Source organism: Lytechinus pictus, chromosome 11, assembly GCF_037042905.1.
Source record: "Lytechinus pictus isolate F3 Inbred chromosome 11, Lp3.0, whole genome shotgun sequence".
Lineage (NCBI taxonomy): Eukaryota > Metazoa > Echinodermata > Echinoidea > Temnopleuroida > Toxopneustidae > Lytechinus > Lytechinus pictus.
Window position 1 is genome coordinate 25,493,272 of NC_087255.1, and position 20,954 is coordinate 25,514,225.

The 20,954-nt window shown below is 35.8% G+C and overlaps 1 protein-coding gene across 1 annotated transcript in view; it reads right to left on the reverse strand.

Moving 5' to 3' along the window:
• Positions 1-6,159, reverse strand: part of LOC135155892 (receptor-type tyrosine-protein phosphatase S-like) — a 52,273-nt gene extending 46,114 nt beyond the window's left edge. The window contains exons 1-2 of the mRNA XM_064106207.1: positions 5,437-6,159; positions 4,037-4,175 (exon numbers count right to left, since the gene is read on the reverse strand). Coding sequence (XP_063962277.1) covers positions 4,037-4,118 — 82 coding nt within the window. The 5' untranslated portion in view covers positions 4,119-4,175; positions 5,437-6,159. The remainder of the gene's footprint in view (positions 1-4,036; positions 4,176-5,436) is intronic.
• Between the last annotated feature and the right edge of the window lie 14,795 nt (positions 6,160-20,954).

A 20,954-nucleotide genomic window follows, 5' to 3' on the forward strand; every position in this document is an offset into this window, starting at 1 on the left:
TACTGTATACAAGAATAAAATATAACTCAAACAAGCAAATTCCCAGTACTGGGAAACCAACAAAACGTTAATTTCCCAATTTAGTCATCAAAATCTCTCAATGGTGTTGCAAGAATTCCCAATCTTCTGCAAGGGCACTTGCCCCTGACAACGGAATATCTGCTTTTGTTTTGGATGTTACCATGGGCTCAATTCATAACACCAAGATGAAGCTATGAAGGGCATGATTATCTTAACCTAAGGAAGGGCCTCATCTGCGATATCCAAAGGAGGGGCGAACGAAAGGAAAGGAAAGGAGGGGGTGAACGAAACCTGGGACGAGATCGGATGGGTCGTGTTGACAGTTGGCGTCAGCTCGTGAGTTTGGTATTTGGGTGTGAGCACTCTCAAGTGATGCCTCTGCAAACACCAGAAGATATCTCTAGGTCAACTATCACTTGCTGCATTCACACATTTGAGATTTAATCCTCAATCAGCAGCAAGTTAGGAGACATGGCTAGTTACAGGTTTTCCATATAATGCTCGGTCCACATTTCCAAATTTAATCTACATTCTGAGGTGAGAGATCTAACAATCAACTGTCGGGTTTACGTTGACATGAGAGATTCAACTCAGAATAATTTTCAAAATCATTTTTCCTTACAGTCAACTTTCACTTGCTGTGTTCATACATGTATAAAGCATTCAGTTCTTGCTCACTGGGAATACAGCACTTGCCAAGAGAGGAAAACCCTCAAAACATTATAAAAAGGTTCACAAACAAACTGATCTATTGAGTATCATTCTACCAACTTCATATAAAGAAATAGGAACATCTAGCAAGAATATCAAATGGAATGAAATCAGAAGTGTAAAATGCAAGGCGATCTATTCCATGGGAAGGCGATTACAAATAAAAGTGAACAACGAAACCCAAACTTGACCCAGGTGTACCAAAACTAAGTGATGCAACAAATGCTGACAGAGAAGAACAGCATTAGATAGAACAAAAGGAACGATGGGTCGAAAAAAGACAGAAAGGTATTAATTGAGCAGTGTCATCTCCAGTGTAATAGAGTCCCCTTCCCAGCTGGAGATGATCAGGGGGGAGGATGAGAAAAATCTGTCGCATAATTTTGTCAAATTGAGTCACAATGAAACGCATCTCATGCCCATCTGTCTAGAATTGTAAGGTGATATAAGGCATTGGTTAGCGGCGTCGGGCAAAATTACAATAGGATTAAATGGGAAATATAAAAGTGATCTGTCAACAGTAATAACCGACTCTTGATTTTATGAGCTGGATATTACAGGTGTGAGTGAACAATTTGGAGTTTCTAATGAACATGGACAAGCAAAGTCTTGACATCACCACCAAGACACATGATCGTAGCAAAGCCAATCCATAGCCTATTGGAATTTAGTTATCTATGTACAAAGTACAGGGAAATCACAGAATCCAATTTTAAACGGTCCAAGCATGAAAAAAAAATAAGATGACTAGAAAGGGGTACAACTCTACATCTACAAGATATTTCTTTCACTTTCCAACTAAATCTGTGTAGAAATACAAAGATTAACCAAAGAGACAAAATAAAAATGTATATTTCATGATACACGCACATTCAACATATTGCTCATCGCAAGTTCACATGGATTTCAAGTCGTATCTATAGGAGTACCTCCCTGTCTCAAGGCTAAGAAAATACACACACAATAAGAGCAAATATGGCAGGGATCTGAAAGAAAAATATTCTACCTAGTGCCCAGTCATCAAAGTTAGTCCTCCTTTATTATTCTTACACACCTGGAGAAGGGCGAAGAAGACACAGAAATTGTCATGAGTGCTAATTTGTTTATTTAAAAATTTTGGAATAAAAATGTTATGAAAGTGAGTGTTTTCGGCTTGAATCAACATCGGGAGTGGATCGAGAGGTCACCGGGGTCGGGTTTGATGTGAAACAAGGAGGTAAAGTTTTCCCAGCATTTTTCCATGTTTTTCAGATGAAAAGAATGAAAATCTGCTTTTAAAGTTGCTATTCATTGAATTGTCATATTTTAAAGGTAATGTCTGTGCGAAGTGGAGAGATGTCATAGCAAGGTAGAGAGGGTAGAGTGATAGATAATTGCAGTGTACATGTAATTGATACACTTGGAAATGGTTCATAGAGAGAGAGAGCTTTTGTAGATTAAGAGGCCATTCTCATTACGCTTTCTAAAACTAGTTTACTGGAAACCGATTCAGGAAACCACTTTGGAAGATCGCTTTGCTAGCGTTCCCACTTGATCACACGAAAGTGGTTTTCAAAATCACTTCACGTAAAGCGCTCTTGTTGCTATGGAAACGCTCTCAGTGGGGTGACACGTTTCGCGCGAAATTTGAAACCACAGCATAGGCATTCTACACCTGTCATGTGGAGTAGTGCGCTCAAAATGTGCGAAGATCGCTTCCCGAAGAACGGTTGTGTCCTTACTTACGCTAAAACCAGTTTAACGAGGCAAAGCGATCTTGAAAACTACATCGCGAGGTGGTTTTCCAAACTGGTTTGGAAGATCGCTTCCAAGACCGCTTCGACCGTTCTCACTACGCGTTAAACTAGTTTCCACTAAACTAGTTTTAGGAACGTAGTGAGAACAGCCTCTTAGACATCTTCAGGTCCTTGGTGTGTAGGCCTACGTGTTAAGTTCAGACCTTGGACGAGTAGGCCTAATTCTCACTGGATAAAAAAAAGGAATATTGACCAATGACAGTTTATGCAAGTGAAGAAACATTCACTCATAGGGTAAAATTGACATCGAGATTAAATCAGGATTTCGATGAGTTGACCATCAGCAGTGCATCATCACGAAAATCGTGATCATCTTCATGTCGATATTCATCACCATCACAATCATCATCAGTTTCATCATCATCGCTATTGTCATCATCATCATCGTCATAACTGTTGATGCCATCCATTATCATCATCACCCCCATGATCATTTGCATCATCATGATCCGTATCAAAATACCATCATGATCATCATCAAGAGTCTCTGGACCATCATCATCATTGTCACTAAATACGACATCAGAGTGATCACCTATCCAAGAGGTTTTGAATCGTTTCAAAACACTTTCTTGAAAATTTTCAGGCAAAGTTCAGTTTGTGCTCACTTCAACTCCAATTCTCACACCAGAACTTTGTCAACATACAGTTCCTCTTGCGCAGGAGCCAGACAGGAGACGCAAAAATGAAGGTAACAAACGATGAGAAATATTGGGGGTAACATGGAATGGGCCATTGATTGACAGCCGTTGGTATAGTCTGAAGGCGCTAAAAGGTGTGAAAGGACAAATTGTCCTTCTACTAAATGTGTGAAGTCAAGCTCATAATTGTTTGACAGCCTGTCTCTGAAGAACAAATTCAGAATCTTCAAAACGTTGAGGTGCGGTGCTTCATTGATTGAAGGTGTGGGAGAGTGTGTTTGTGGTCCACGGTAGAAGAAGAACCGTGTGTTGAACGATGGTGAAATGAAAATACAACGTTCTTGAAAAAAAAGTTTCGCTCCTAAATGGCCCCAGGCATCAGAATCTGTGACTCAGAGATTTACGTGTATAAGAATTGAAGTGTTTAATTCATTTTCCCCCAAGCTTATGTTTCCCGCAATAACTGCCACAAATGTAATATATTATGAAATAAAGGATAAGATCCATACTTTTGTGAATTGCTATGGATATATATGAAGTGATTACATAAAACATACGAAACCATTCATCTTTCAATATTCTCAATCAAACCTACAATAAGAGGTATGTCACATACAAATCAACACAAAACACATCATACACTCAGAACATCTACTAGTAGTTGAAAATTTGATTTTGTAGAATCCTAAAGCCTCATTAAAAAGTCTAATTTCTAATAAACCTACAAGTATAAACCCTGTATTCTTGAAATGATACACATTTCTTTTGGATGTACCAGTAATGAAAATTTGATTTAATACGAGTTTTGTGAAACCGACCCATGTTAATTAAATGTATGATTAATGTAAGGGATGGTTGTCAACTTACATGCAGCTGACTGTCCAATGGTGAGTATGACAACCAATGCTAGCAGCACCACTGCAACACAATCTATCCTCCACTGCTCCATGATTCAAATGATTGTATCAGTTCATTGCCGTGTGAATGCACCCTTTTCTTGTGATCACTGAAAAGGAAAAAAAAATACAATATTCATTCATTAGGCCTCCTCATTATTCTACTATTGTTAAAATCATAGAGTGGAATACAACCTGATATGCAATATAGACACTACAAGATGCCAATGCGAATACAGCATAATTGTGATTGAAGCACACAAAAACACAGGGATATAAACATGAATGTGATAATGTGAATGACCCCTTGTATAGAAATAATGGAGAAGATGATTCCAGTATAAATTCATTATGTTGCAAAAGGGAGACTAAATAATCAGTTTTTAGATTGCTAATGAGAAACAAGAAAATTGATCTATTGAATACATCAAAACACATCCAATTATTAAGAGTACACCTAATTTTGGTATAGGCATCTATTTCAGAATAATAATATCAACCATTACAACTATATCAACAAAAATCAAAGTACATCATACAGTGATCGCTTGATGCAATATCAATAAAGATAACTTCCAAGTCAACTTCAAAATGATCCATACACTAATCTTAATATAAAAAAACACAAGAAAAAGCTTTCAGGGATAATTTCATGGCATCAAACGAATATGCCGATGAGTAATACTAGATCATCCCTAAAATAAGATATTATGTCCACTTTAATTCAAGTGAAGAACTCATTCAGAATCTGTAAGTATATCTCTACACATCGTATTTTCTATCACAAATGTTTTCCCCTCTATACTAAAGCACGTCTCAGCTACATGGGCCCTATAATGTTTAATATAAAATTCCATGTAAATGCATAACATATAGGCCTATAGGGATGATATGATTTAGCCATCGATAGTTACATAATACCATGAAATCATAAATGTTTTCCCCTCTATACTAAAGCATGTCTCATCTACATGGGCCGTATAATGTTTAATATAAAATTCCATGTAAATGCATAACATATAAAGGATGATATGATTTAGCCATCGAGTTACATAATACCATGAAATTATCGATGTTTTCCCCTCTATACTAAAGCGCGTCTCAGCTACATGGGCCCTATAATGTTTAATATAAAATTTCATGTAAATGCATAACATATAGGCCTATAGGGATGATATGATTTAGCCATTGATAGTTACATAATACCATGAAATCATAAATGTTTTCCCCTCTATACTAAAGCACGTCTCAGCTACATGGGCCATATAATGTTTAATATAAAATGCCATGTAAATGCATAACATACAGGCCTATAGGGATGATATGATTTAGCCATTGATAGTTACATAACACCATGAAATAAACATTTACCTGCACAATGCAGACAAAATAACCGCTGTGATTTCAGATTTTTCTGAACAGACCACTTCTGTGCACCAAAAATGAAGAAAAGAATCACTAGTGCAGATAGTGTTGTAATAGACAGTCAAATCCTTGAGAGAAACCCTACAATATCCTGGCTTCAATCCCTTTCTTCCAAATCCAGCATTTAAACAGGCAAAGTCATGGTCATTATTCATCAACGATGGGTGTTGTGTCCGTCACTACAAATGGCATTCGCTTACGTCCAAACACAACAGCAGTCTCATGCGGAGATGAATAAGTAATCCTGGTTAATTTTCCACCGGTGCGTGCGACCGACCGAACCGTAGGTGCAGCAACTCGCAAATGGTGACCTGCTCGCCGGAGCGGACGTATAAAAGACACAATTGGGCTCGCAAATGGGTGATGAATTGCGGACAGCATGCAGGGTGATTATTGTCCTCTTCCAACGTTGGCAATAGCAGTCAAGTATGAAGGATAGGGAAAAGGCTTCTAAATAAGGTTAAACAAACACATCCAAATACATCAAATAGACTCCCGTATCTCCAAAATATCAACTTTGCAAACGACAATGCGACAAAATCGTCTTTCTCTTGAGGCTACGATGACGACAGCTATTTATCCCATTAGGAGCCTCCTAATCAATCACGGCAGAGATATGTTTGGAATTCTTCGTCCATTGTCGATGATTTTTCTACACCTCTTCAGAATGAATGAGAAAGAGAGCCCATTGTGTTTGTATTTTTCTTGCTGTTGTTGTACTTTTCACCAATGGGCATTCGGGTCACATGCTAAGTAAACAGAGGACGAAGGATGAACACTTGGAATAGAAAATGAAATACCAGTCCAAATCATTTGCGGTTTCAAAATGGGGGATGCATTGTGGTGATAAGCACTCATGCCTTTACAGTACATGGACAACAATAACCATTCTTGCTAGATTCTTGGGAAATTAAGGGATGCATTGATACTAGCCCATACCAATTCTAATAACAGGCAAAACACATCACGTCAATTTAAATGGATATTGTCACGTTTTCGCTTAGTTTATGTCGGAAGTTAAAAGGGAACTATTTTGCGGGGAAAGATGATAACAAAATGTTTCCTTTCTTTTTCGATATTACAGTTTATCCAAAAATCCAATTCAAGTCAGATCATGCCCTAAGCATGGACTCTGTTAAGTGATCCATGCCTAAATGATCTTACAAAATTTGAAGAAAAAAAAAACATCTGAAATACTGTAATAGGTAAAAAAGATTTGTTTGAAATCCTATGCATCCATTGTGGTGTGCAGTTCATGTGATAAAAATAGAAAAATAAGAGTCAATTTCTCATTATTTTGGGTGATTCCAAAACCTAACAGCATATAGGCCTATCCATTCTTCGATGGACTATAGGACTTCAATTATTTTAAGAATGGTTAAGATTCAAAAGCTTCACCGGAACTTAACTGAAATAAAAGTTTGGGGTGAAAAGTTTGTTCACCTTGGTTTGGTTGTCATACATGTAAACAACTGGTAGGAATACTATTATTCTTCTATTGCTTCATGTAACACTCATCCTTTGGCATTAATGATTTGCATTTTCCCCATCAGGGAATGAAAAAATAAGAGCAGTAATGGGGTCGATCTTTTTGTATGGATGTTTTTTTTTTTTCATTTTGAAACTAAACTGACTTGATATAATACACGCAATAAATCTTACCCAAAGGAGAAAGTGACATCTGGAAAATATCAACTCCTCCAGAAAATCAAAATTGATCAAATTTGTGGAACAATTCCCATTGATTTTGCTGGAATTTGACCCAATTTGTTCTCTCCTCAAGAGTGTCCATCCTATCTTCTGACTTGATCAATACAGCTATATTAAACAAATCAAGCCTCCAATTGTCAGAAAACTCACAACCTCGATCCTCTCCTTCCAGCTTCTCCGTCTCTCTCTCTCTCTCTCTAGATACCATTTCAATCAGTCTGGCAAGAAAATAAGATGCCATCTTGAAAACATATCTGCCTTTTTACCTTGGCACTCGAATTATCAAATATGATCTGATGGACACATAGTGATTGGGACCAGCGAGAAATGGCGCTTTCCTGCAATTTTCCACGATTTTCCACTTGGGGGAAGATGTGTATCCCGATCTGATGGCTTTTCCACCCGAGTATCTTTACAAGTCCCTAAAGTTATTAGACTGATGGAGATGTTCACACTAATAATCTGATCCTACAATTCACTGATCTTAATGCTTCCGTTCAACGAAAGTGTCTTTCCAAGGCCTTCAACTTCTTCAAGTGATTGCAATGATGGAAGTATTCGCAATGAAAATCTAATCTGCATCAGAAGATCGAGCAGAATTACATGCCTTGATTAGTTCCATCTCCCACCTCAGTGCCCTACACAGTCCCACAAGTAATTACATTGATGGGAGCATTCACACTAAAACTCTAATCTTACATATCTAGGGACCATGTAAGAATATTCCCTTCTCTGAGCTTCCTCTCCAGCCGATTACCCAGAGGTCTTTCAGGATTCTTAAATGTATCGTGTTGACAAGAATACAATACTACATGCAACCATTTCTTGATTCCAGAGCTGGGTAGTTTCCGTTCCATATAAATGACCCATTATGTTTTCCATGGGGCTTTTCACACCAAGGATTTATTTCCAAGTAGGAAAATTAGTACTACATCAAACATTTACTTTTACTGATTGAGAGCTTGCTTAATGAGAATGAATCCTTAAAGCCCCCATCACACTTATTCCGAATCAAGCAGAATTGGCCTGAATGAAAGGACTATTGTTTGACCACCAATTGGTCATTTAAATCTACTTCCAACATCGTTCGAGAATACCCCTCGAATGTTTTGAACATGACCAAAACCTTCGGGACGGCCAAGAGAAATGACAAAAATATTTCGAATGCACTCAGAATGCAGTCAAAATATTTAGAATGCCCCTAGAATGTCCAAGAACGTAGCACGAATTATCAATCTGACTCCATTGCGGTTCATTTTGACTAGTGTATGATGATACACCTGGTCAATTTACTGAATTTCGACTCCAGTTTGATGAATTCATAAGTTCCTCCCAAAAATTTCTAGATTTTTTTAATATTTTTTCTTTCCAGCTTCTGCTCGATTCCTGCTGATTCCGAATAAGTGTGACGGGGGTATTAAGGAAGTCATGTCATGTAGTACCCCTTTCATAAACCCAATAAAACCCAATTATGCGGCTAATAGCAGCATAATTTGGTTGTAAAATCAGAGGAGGACAAGAGTTATCCGCATTATTCTGATGCTGCTATTATCCGCATAATAGCGGCATCGGGACAAGATTTTGGGTTTATGAACGTATTTCCAAATAATGCGGATAATTGCCATGGTGCGGTCACAAGGTCACCCTTTTCCAACACAACCGCATCGGAGGGGGCGTGTCCAGTTGTCATGACGATTATCCGCCTTTTTCAGGACGGGCGCTCGTAAAAATAATGCGGATAATTTTCGGAGTTTGTGAACGCAATTTTTATTGAATTATCCGCATTACTCTTAGGCGGCTAATTGGAGGATAGGTTTTATTGGGTTTATGAAAGGAGTATTTCTCTGTTCAGTATTTTCTTGCACTTCTTAGGCATATGACAGAAATGGATGGACAGAGATTTTCTATTGTATTTATTTAGATTTACAAGTATTTCACGTCTCCCTTGCTTACACAAAACACCTTGTTAACATGAAATCATTTTCAATAACATAGTGCAATGTAATATAACATCTGGAGCTACTGAAATATTTTATCAGAAGTCTTCCAAAGAAATGCAGCCCTTATGGCTAAATGAAGAGAGGAATCTAATCAAATAAATCAGATTTGACTCTATAGGTACAGACGATGCACACTCCCACCATCAGAAAACATGATAACTTCCATCACTTCAGAGAGAGAAAGATCAATTAAATGAACATCAAACACCGGATTATTCACAGAGTAATTTCAAAATCGAAAAGACCTTCCCTGTGGGGTTCTACTGTCAGAATATGATGAACCGCGTAGGTAACAGGGCAGAACACATAACCATTCAACTGAATTCTAGAAGGGAGGAAAATGAGAAGTTCTCTGAAGAATTATATTGAAAAAGATAGTCTGGCTTCAAGACAAGGCAAATTATTATCAACTGAGGCAAAGGTCATTGATTTCTCTATCTTAAAGACAGATTCCAAGTATGTTTCTTTTTTCGTGCAATCACATCTGACTTTTTCTCGCAGAGCAAAACCAGACATTACTGTAGACTAAATACATTTTAAGAGTGAATGGTCTTTTCATAATTTCCAAAATGTAAGATTACTGGTGAAAGAAAAAAAGCTTGGATATTTACACCATTAAAAAGCAGAACATCGGCACAACATGTACACCAGGAAAGCATTTGTCTGGATGAATTGAATCTTGAGTAGTGAAAGAATTATTAAAATTGTAAACATCTCAAAATCTATATTTCAATCATCTTCATTTAGGCAGAAGAACTAAAAGCCATCTTCTGAAGGAATTCAACTTAGGGCACAGTGCAAATCTCCAAATGTGATATGAGGCCTATCCATGAATAGTATCAAATATGCATTAAAATAATTGACGGCAAAATTGCTCACAAATCAAAAATGCATTAAAGAAATATATTTTCAGCACGGTAATGGATAAAAGTTTAAAATGAAGTGAAAAATTGAAATTGAACTAGATTTCTTTGAGCAGAAAAAACCCATTTTTGTAATGGAAATGTAATGAAAAGTCTCACCTTGAAAGACAAATTGCCCTTTTAGAATAATTACAAATATTACTATGAACTTTTTTTATTTACCTTCTTTCCCCGTGGAATTTTTCAAAAATCAAAGACTTGAGGGAATCTATATATGGTATCTACATTCTCTTGAGAATACTATGACTACTTTTCCATTTCCTGTAACATAGCAATAAATTAAGAAAATGAAATATTCATACACCTACTTTAGTCTGCTATGCAGACTCTGAATGGCTCGTGAAGTGGGATCTGCAGCTGGTTTGCGAAGCAAACCAGCCTGAAAGGGCGAGCGAAGCGAGCCATTTCAGAGTCTGCTTCTTCTTTGGAAATCTTGTTCCCACGGTCAAAATAAGTCCCACCCACCCAAAATTTCAGAGAGCTTTCATTGGATAACTTCATCTGTCTGTAAACCAAATTTTATGACCACTGAGGAGTATAGATAATCCCCTACTTCAACCACAGAACCATGAGCAGGGTTATTATGTAATACCCTCGCTCAGGCCATCAGACAGTGTTTACATATGACATTCCACTGAGCAGCTGCATGTATGGCCAAAACCTTGCTCCATGGCCCAAAATAGTGGATGGTTTTATCATAGCTCTATAGATATATTCAATTCAATTCAATCTTTATTTCGCAAATAGGATAAAAATACAAGGAAAAATCAAATAATGTGATTAGATAATAAAAATAAATTGCGTGGCTTCCCATGAAGGTAATAAGAAACATGTGAGGCTCGCCAAAACATAGTAAAAACAAAACAACATTAATACATGCAAAACAGAATATCATATCATTATAGTTAATAGTGTATATAAAAAGGAGAAAAAAAACACGAGTTGAGGGGGGTAGATACGTTACAAGTATGCATTGATATCATGTGTGAGAATTAATAATAATTTACTAGAAAATTTGAATACTGTTTTCTAAAAGAATATATAAATTGTGAATTAGTTATTATTTGGGGAATCTCATTCCATTGTTTGGGACCTACATAACTCAGCTTCGTGACTATAGACCTAATAGACCATAAATGAAATTTATTGGAAGAACAGGTATTATGGTTATGAACTTGATTATTGCATTGAAAAAGATCTGAAAACTACATGGGTAACAACTACCTCTTCTTGAACTTATAGATAAATATTGTGAGTTCTCGCTTATTAAATAAAGGTGCGGATGGTGCTATTAGAATAGGTAATTATTCTTAAACACTTCTTTTGAATATTGAGTCCAATTCATATGAGGTTACATTGGTATTGCAATATTTTAAATAAGAGAAAATCATGGAATGGTATAAAGTTATCAGAGTTTTATGAAGCAAACTAAGCTTAAGTTTGTAAATTAAACCAGTATTCCTTAAAACATTTATCATATGGTACTTAAAACCCAAAATATCTAACTCAAAAACACCATTCTCATAAAATTCAGAACTTAAATATTAAATATGATAGTTTACAAAATGAAAATCTTAAATTTCACGATTGTAAGTTTGTAAACTATCATACTTTTAATCAAACAGGATAGCTATGTTTTATTTTGTTCCTGTTTGGAATTAACTTCTAACCATAGTTTCTTGATTGGACCTTGTATTTGTAGTCACTTCTCCATGCTACTGTATTCAACCTGTTTTACTGTTATGTTAGCTCAGTTTGATATTAATTAGCCTTAATTAGCCTTGTGTAAGTTGTCATGCCCAGCAACATTCGTTCACCTTTGTATTAAAAGTGTTTTTATGCCAGCCATAATGTATGTGATAATCAGGTACTTTCAAACTCAAAAGTATGCTGAATGAAAATGTTGGCAATTTTTTTTATATAAACCTAAATCGGATCTATTTGATTTAAATCAGATTTTTTAAAATTTCATTCTGATTTTTTCTAACAATTTTTTTTAACAAAGTGCAAACACCCAAAATATAACCCTTTACACTGACATCAATTTTAAAATTATGCATTTCACCACCAAAATTATTCTTAACTATTTCATAATCAAATCCAGTCAAAATATAATTTATAGAAAATATTAAAGCCATAAAGAAGCTGACATTTTCTGCTGTGTCTAAAGTACATGTAGAGAGCTTCTACTTATTGGTTCAAAGGAACTGTCTTGGTACAGCTAATGCTGCAAACATGCAAAGTTGGTGCTCATTTTCAAAGCTCTTGGTATTTAATGAGGATCAGTTTATTTGGAAGAATTCCATGACTCAGAGATTCAAGTTCTCCAAAGAGATATATTTTTTAAATTTTATTTTCAGGTCAAGGATTGAAGATCATACATGTTAAAGAAAACTGCATTTATCTTTTGTTTGTTTCAACCCCAAGTTGTTCTTTGAGCCACAGTTGGAACGACTGTTTCAAAGCATTGGCTTTCAAAGCTTTGACCGACTGCATTTATTTTTGTTTGTATCAACCTTAAAGGAATGGACCGGGCTGAAAATATTCAGATCTAAATAAATAGAGTAAAATGATGAAAATTTCACCAAAATTGGATGACAAATAACAAAGTTATTGTATTTTAAAGTTTATCAGTATTTTGTGAAAACAGTTATATTTACATCGTCATGAATGTTCATTTGGTGGGTTGATGATGTCACATCCCCTCTTTCCTTTTTCTTATAACATGAAATCATAATTGTTTCATTTTTTTTTATACATGTGTAAATAATGTGTCTCCATTATGATGAAATAAGTTGCGGCAATAAATAACTAATGTACTTGATTAGTTGCCAATTCAATTGTTTTTAGTTCTTGGTAAATTCCTTTTTAATAAACCTAATTTCACATAATCATAATCAAAAGAACAAGTGGAGATATGCCATCATAAGCCCAACTAACGGATATTCATGAAGACATGCCTAGAAATGTTTTACCGGAATAATCGAAAAGAAATCTTTAAAATTCAATAACTTTGTTATTTGTTATCCGATTTTGATCAAATTTCAGTATTTTACTCTGTGAATTTTACTCTATTTATTGATACATGTATTAATTTCTCCAGCCTGGACAATTCCTTTAAGTTCTTCTTTGAGCCATAGTTGGAACTATTTGACTGTTTCAAAGCATTGGCTTGCAAAGTTTGGACAAACTTGCAAGTTGATTTAAATGATTTCGTTTACAATAAACTGGAAAACTAGTATTTTAGCAGCAGTTTTGCTAAAATAAGAAAACGGGTTCCCTTATACTACTGTGTCGGCCTATTTATTTGAATACAGGAACATGTAAAGGAATAGAAATGTTAAAATATCGGTGTATTCGGTAAGCAGGGACGTTGCCGATTTTTACTTTTATTGTACTCAATTCAAAATATTCACTTACAAATGTACAAACATAAATCATTTTGGCAAAGGGCACTAAAATGTATAGTTGTTATGATTTAGTCATGTTAGTGCCCTTTGCCAAGAACATTCATACATATTTTAAAATAAATGTACATGTACTTAATTACTGAACCTTTTTCAGTGAACTGGCTGAATGAAGCACAATCCTACTCAGAATGTCTGAACAGGCTTTTTCTAGTATAGGATCCATGGTTATAACCCATCCTGGCAAAAATCTATCATGTTGAGATTCAGCCTAATAAGTTCAGAGTTCCTTTACTTTCTTGAAAACTGCCCTCTAAAACACTTTTGAATTTTGACATAAAGAAACAAGAAATTTGTTTTACTATTAACAAAGTCTACTCATACATACAAGTTGAGTTGGGGTCGCATATAATGTAGGCTACATGTTCATCTTTGGTTTTGCAAGATTGACTTGATTTCATTGATTTGATTTCAATTGTTCTGAGTAGATATGAAGGATTTATTCCTGTTCTCATGATATAAAGTTGGTAAAATCTTTCTCTTTTTAATTTAAAAAGTAAAACTGCCACAAACAATAAAAAATCCCAAATAATTTGTACATGTTTCAATGGAAGTGATTTAAAGGAAAAGTCATGCACCCCAACAAAAAGCTGCTTTTAATAGTAAGAGAAAATCAGACAAGCATAACGCTGAAAATTTCATCAAAATCCGATCTAAAAGAAGAAAGTAATGACGTTTAAAATGTTTGCTTAATTTCACAAAACCGTGGTTATATGCAAATCCTTGTCGGTATGCAAATTAGGGCGATGACATCACTCATTTTTTTGGGGTATTTTATTATGTGAAATATGAAATATTTTTATGAAAAAAAATCATTCCTCCCTGACCATGTGGGATTACATTGTTTTAACATTTTGTAGTTCAAACAAGAGGGTCCTATTTGTTAAATTCGTAAAAATTGAAATGTTGTATAATTCAAACAGTAAAAATGCAAAAGCAATAGTGAGTGAGTGACATCATCGACTCTCTAATTTTCATATCACTGAATTGTCATTATAACTGGGGGCCGTTTCATAAAGCTGTTCACAAGTTAAGAGCGACTTAAAGAACGACTGGTGAACACTTCTTACGCGATAAACCATCGCCAATGTATATACAATTTACCACAAGAAAGGATCTCAAATCGTTCTTAAAGTCGCTCTTAACTTACGAACAGCTTTATAAAACACCCATCTGTTTTGTGAAAAATAAGCGAAACTTTAAAATGTTATCATAAACTATTTTACATCCGATTTTGATGTAGTTTCCAGCGTTATTCTTGTTTGATTTTTCTCTATGTTTATTAAATTAAACTCTTTTTTTCTGGGGTGGATAAGACCTTTAAATCAATGATTTGAAAAAAATGATCACAGTGATTTAAATCGCGATTTAAATCGCGATTAAAATCAACGTGATTTAAATCAGCCAATCCTGCTGAATGAACTGAATATGAAAACAATTAGCTTTGTCAACACATGCAATGTCGATGCCAAAGATGTGAAAGTTGCATATTGGTATGCCCGGGAGCTATATGCCTTGATGCTTTACTCATTAGTGCAAACTGCTTACATGTACTATGCCCCATTGCTTTGAAGGATAATTATTTTGTTTCAAAATATTAATTTGTTGGATTTGAATTGTGGAAAGTAGGTAATTTTTTTTTGTTGTCTGTTAAATATGTGCTTACCAGTTATATTGGCTGTAGTGCACTAGCGTACCTACGGGGGGGGGGGCAATCTGCCCCCCCCCTGACGAGCCACAACCCATACAAAAGACATATCCCTGCCCCCCCCCCCTGACGAGCTTGAAAGACCTTTATTGCCCCCCCCCCCCCTGACAAACTTGAAGGCCTTTTTTTTTTTTTTTTGCATGTCAATATTTTTTCTGGTACGAAAACCTTTATTTTCGATTGAGGACCTTTTTTTTCTTTTTTTTTTTGCTTGTCAAATTTTTTGGCGGGCAAATTTTCCCCTCCTGTGGAAAATCCTAGGTACGCCACTGCTGTAGTGTATGCTACTTCTTCTAAAAAAAAATGCATTTCATAGGCGGATCCAGGGTGGGCCCGAGGTGTCCGGTGTGATGATGAACAGTGTATATTTCAGGGGCCGTGGAAATGGTTTTCAAAGTAGGGGGGGGGGGGGCTGATGACGCAAAAATCGCAATCATATGGTCATTTTTACGATTATGTACACGGCTTTAAAAGTGGGGTGACCCCCCCCCCCCCCCGCTTCCGCGGCCCCTGTATTTCATGTGCAATGGGGATGTCTGAATCTCATCTGTAAATGAAATATATATAATTTATCTTTATTTGATATTAGCCATAAAACAAAACATCAAAACATTCACAATAGGCTTAATGAAGAAGGAAACATTGAAGTCGAAAGAATAGAATTATAAAGAAAATGTGAAACTAAATGCTAATGGCAGGGCAAACAAAACTTAATTTATTAAGATGTAAGAAGAAGGAACGGAAAAGAAGAAAAGAGACAAAGAGAAAGAGAAAGAAAAGATAACAAGAAGGAAAGGAAGGGGAAGAAATAAAGAGGGTATAAGAAAGGAGAACAAGTCATATCTTATGTGAGTAGTACATAAGGTTAATGTTGCACGCTAAAATTTCATATAATTTCTTATTTTGTACTTTAGAAAACGGTTTGGTTCATTAAAGGTCAAGTCTATACCTCAGAAAAATGTTGATTTGAATCAATAGAGAAAGATCAGACAAGCACAATGCTGAAAATTTCATCAAAATCGGATGTAAAATAAGAAAGTTATGACATTTCCAAGTTTCGCTTATTTTTAACAAAATAGTTATATGAACGAGCCAGTTACATCCAAATGAGAGAGTCGATGATGTCACTCACTCAATATTTCTTTTGTTTTTTATTGTTTGAATTACACAATATTTCAATTTTTACGAATTTGATGATTAGGACCTCTTTGCCTGAAGCATAACATGTTAAACGTGTTCAGGGAGGAATGAAACTTCATTTCACCATGACAATGACAAGAAAATAAAAATATTTCACATTTCATATAATAAAATACAAAAGAAATAGTGAGTGAGTGATGTCATCAGTTCCCTCATTTGCATACCGACCGAGATGTGCATATCAAACTGTTTTGTGAAATGAAGCGAAACTTTTAAATGTCATAACTTTCTTATTTTACATCCGATTTTGATGAAATTTTCAGTGTTATGCTTGTTGAATTTTTCTCTTTTTATTCAAATCAAGTTTTGTTGGGGTGGACTTGTCCTTTAATCAATCAGTTCCATTATATTGTAGAAATGATAAAGATACACGTAGGATGATAAATAACATTAAAAAAAAAACAGGACATTGGAGGAAAGGAAGAAGAATGAGAGAGCAAATGAAATAAAAATGAAAATAAAATTAGAAAAAATAAGAAAGGAGGATGAAGGGAAAGAATGAAAGAAAGAAAGAGAGAGAGAAAGAGATAAAAATGAAAAAAAGGAAGGAAAAAATGAATGAATGAAAGAAAGAAAAAGGAAGAAAGGAAAGGAAAGAAAGGAAGATATAAAGAGAAAAAGAAGAGAGAAAAAAGAAAGAAAACAAAAGAGAAGAAAAGAGGAAAAGAAAAAAAAATCAAGAAGAATGAAAAGAGGAAAAAAGAAAAAAGGAAAGAAAGGAAGAGAAAGAAAGAAAAAGACAAGGTTTATTCCATGTCACTTATAAAAGACCCGGGGGGGGGGGTGATCAGGGCATCTTCTACACATTCATATACTGTATTAGTTCCATACACGTTCCTTGCTGTAACAAAAAATGTTTCAAAATATGCCCTATGCTATTATAACCATGAGCTATTACAGACTTTGGTATCATCATGGACCTATCATCCAAACCATTCCATCTCCTGACTACTCAAGTACATTCATATATGTATCTATGCATGTATATGGATCCTATGTGTATGTAGCAAGCCCCAAAAGAGTATACCCTATTTGTTTAAATTCCACAAGATAAGAAATGGTCAGAACAGCTGGATCCTAATCCCTCTCTTGCCCCTACTTCCACAAATCTGCTGTCAATCATGGTATCTACTGGCAACGGAGGGTTTCAGCAAGCTCCGCCTTGTGTACACGTTTCGTGTACATTGGTCAAACATGTTGTAGACCCAGATCTGCAGGCTCTAGTAGACCTAGTCTGCTATGCAGACTCCTTGAATCAGCTGTGATACACACACTGCAGATGTGGGTCTACAGTTGTAGACTACACCTACTTGGAGGCATGACCACTACACCTGCCTACTGTTTGAGTATAGTGTAAATGAAATAAAATGCCTTTGATAAATTAAATCAACTCCAAGCAAATGGATTGTAATGGTAATCCAATTATCTCTCAAGAATAAGCTGAATATGTATGAACACCTACAAGGCTTTGCATGACAGTATTACCTCGTTCTATTCGATGATTGCTGAGCAGGCCATGTTATTGGTAATTACTAGCAATCTATACTCTTCTCCAGCGCGTGTATCTAATCTTGATTTTATTGGGACACTATACGTGCATGGAGTAAGACGTACAAACTGGTCTCAGTGGGACATTACGCAGTATCATGATTGCACGATGAATGCTTTTCAACTGCATATTGACAGCTCCAGATTTTCAAACATGGGGGAAGGGGGCACAGAAAGTTGACAGAATTTGCTAGGCCTTTTTTACATATAAAAAAGGAGTTACCACTTCCGATCATCCCGTCAATATATATGGGGTATAAAAGGGGGCCCTTCTCATCACGGGGAAATAACGACAATTTGGGCCAGAAGTGCCGCTCTATATATGGATAATATGAGGATTTAAGGGGAGACTTGGGCTACGGGGGTTGAGCAGTCGATAGAGAAAGTCGCATCTTAAACATTCTGTTAAACTTAAACATCTTTATGAACTTCAGAAAGTTTTTCCAAGCCGAGTGCAACACAACGTCAACAAAAACAGACGAGCAGAAGAAGTTATCGTTTTAAGAAACACATGAATTCCTTCATGGACGTCAGACTGATGACTCGGGACGAAAGAAAATATTACCAAAAATGTGATCACCTTGCCTTGGCCATGCCCATGACATGACAAGTCTCCAGGCAATAACGAGCAATAATATTTGAATAGAAGCCCTTTCATTGGAGCTATTTAACCACCAATTATGAAACTTTCATGTGGTGATTCCACAGTAAACATGCCCTGTTTGCAGTTACACCCAGTTTGGCTATGAAGGGCTGTCAGGCGGTTCGGAGAGGGCAACAATAATTTTTTCACCGTGGACATTCTCACGATGAGAGCCTATGATTTATTTAGATTGCACTCATGTGGATGATTGGAGGTGAGACCCTGTGGTATGGGTTCATGTATGTGTAGGTTGCAGGTTGCAGGTTCTGAAATCTATATTGGAAGTTGCAATCTGCAACTACATGTAGTAACACTTAACTTGCAAACATGCAATTTAGCAATATACACTCAATGCATATTAATGGGGTGGTAATGTCAATTGCATTCCACTCCCTTCTGTTTGAGCAAAGCAAAGAAGGAATTTAAGTGACTTAATACAAATTTTACTGCATTCCATCCAATTTTAGTGTTTGTTTTGCATATTTATATAAATTGATTCTCAAAACAAGACAAAGATCAAACTCATTTTCTGAATGGCAGCTGAGTATTTTGACCTTACATACTTCACTGGAGAGTCAGAACAGTGACCTCTCATTTCTCATAATCTGACTTTCTCAAGGTGAATATTCAGAATAAAAATTGGTTGAAAATCACTGCTAAATGATTGAAGTCCAATTTCAGGAAGCCAAAATAAATATAATTCTCCTGTTTTTATGAAATTGTAAGAGATTTTAATGACTTTCCGTGAATGAGGGAGAGCAATGACAAATGAGCTGTATTAGTTCTCACACCTGTCCAAAAGATAATAGGAGGCATGAGAGGGATAGACACAACAAAGCTCTTTCTTTATTCTTGTATTGACGTCAAAAACACTTAGTATTTGAACAAGAGATCTTACAAAATAACAAACAGAAATACAGTATAATACGTCACTGTCAGAGAGTACCCATCAAGAACACTGCACATACTTAAAGCAAATCCACCTACACGTTCTATTCACAATGACAATAATGTTGCTTGTGTAAATGGGGGCCTCTTGGAAAAGTGATGTAAAAAATAGACATGCTAACAACTGATCAGTAGCAACGTGCTGAAGTGAATAAAAAAAGAAAGAAGTGCAAACTTTTGAACAAAAACCACCCAAATTGAAGGATTTCCCCCTTGTTGATTTTTCTAGAGTAGTTTTCTATTGGAAAGATCATTGGAGAACAAGAAGCAGAATGAAAAACCTGGGATTGTGACTATCATAAAATACCAAAATTTTGAAAATTGAAATTTCTTCATGATACTAGAAGGTATTCTTTCCACTGGAGCGTTCTGTCTTGTCGAGCCTTTTTACGTAACTCAAATTACATATTTTTGAAGCAACTGTTGTAGATTGAGCTCTTTTAAAAATAATAATACTCAGTCCAGAGACAGTAGTGCCCAGAGATTGAAGTTTTGTTATTCACATTTATTGGGCACTTGTACATGTAAGCCCAGTATGATGATGATGATGATGACGACGAAGACGATGATGATAATGGTGGTAGTGGTGAATGAATTAACAATGTAGTGATGATGACCACGACGATGGTCATGAAGAGGGGATAATAGTGAAAATCGTCACAATAGTGACTTTTTTAAACATCTATAATGGCTTACAAACAATTATTTTCATCATAACAGGCCTTATATTACAAGGCAAACTGATCTGCATCATTGATGAGTCTGTACAGTAATCAGAGTTGCCTACTACTAATCAAACTTTATCACAAAGCTAATTTCATACACAAATGTTATGAATCTCTTTCTCCAAATTAATTCATTGTCCAATTATCTACAAATATCCCTGTTAGTTTTGCAAACCTAACTTTTCCCACGTTTTTTTCTTCTCCTCTCTATCGAATAAAATCAATACTTTTCATTACTTTCTCACACCCACAGCAGAAACCAATATATCCTGTTCTTTCTCTCTCTCTCTCTGTCTCTCTTTCCCTGTCTGTCTCTCTGCATGTCTCACTGTCTCTTGCTGTCTCTCTTTCTCTGTCTCTCTTTCTCTCTATCTCTCTCTCTTTATTTCTCTCACTCTCTCTCTCCCATTTCTCAAAGTCATCACCTGGGTAAGAGTGTCAAATATTGCCAAAAACAAATATCCATGGTTACCCTCAATATTTGTACTTCTGAAACAAAATCCGACAGAGCTGAAAAAGGCTTTCCACACATGGATGAGTGGGAATTATGATAGGTGCTAAACAAAGTGAGACAGATAATTAAAGACAGGAT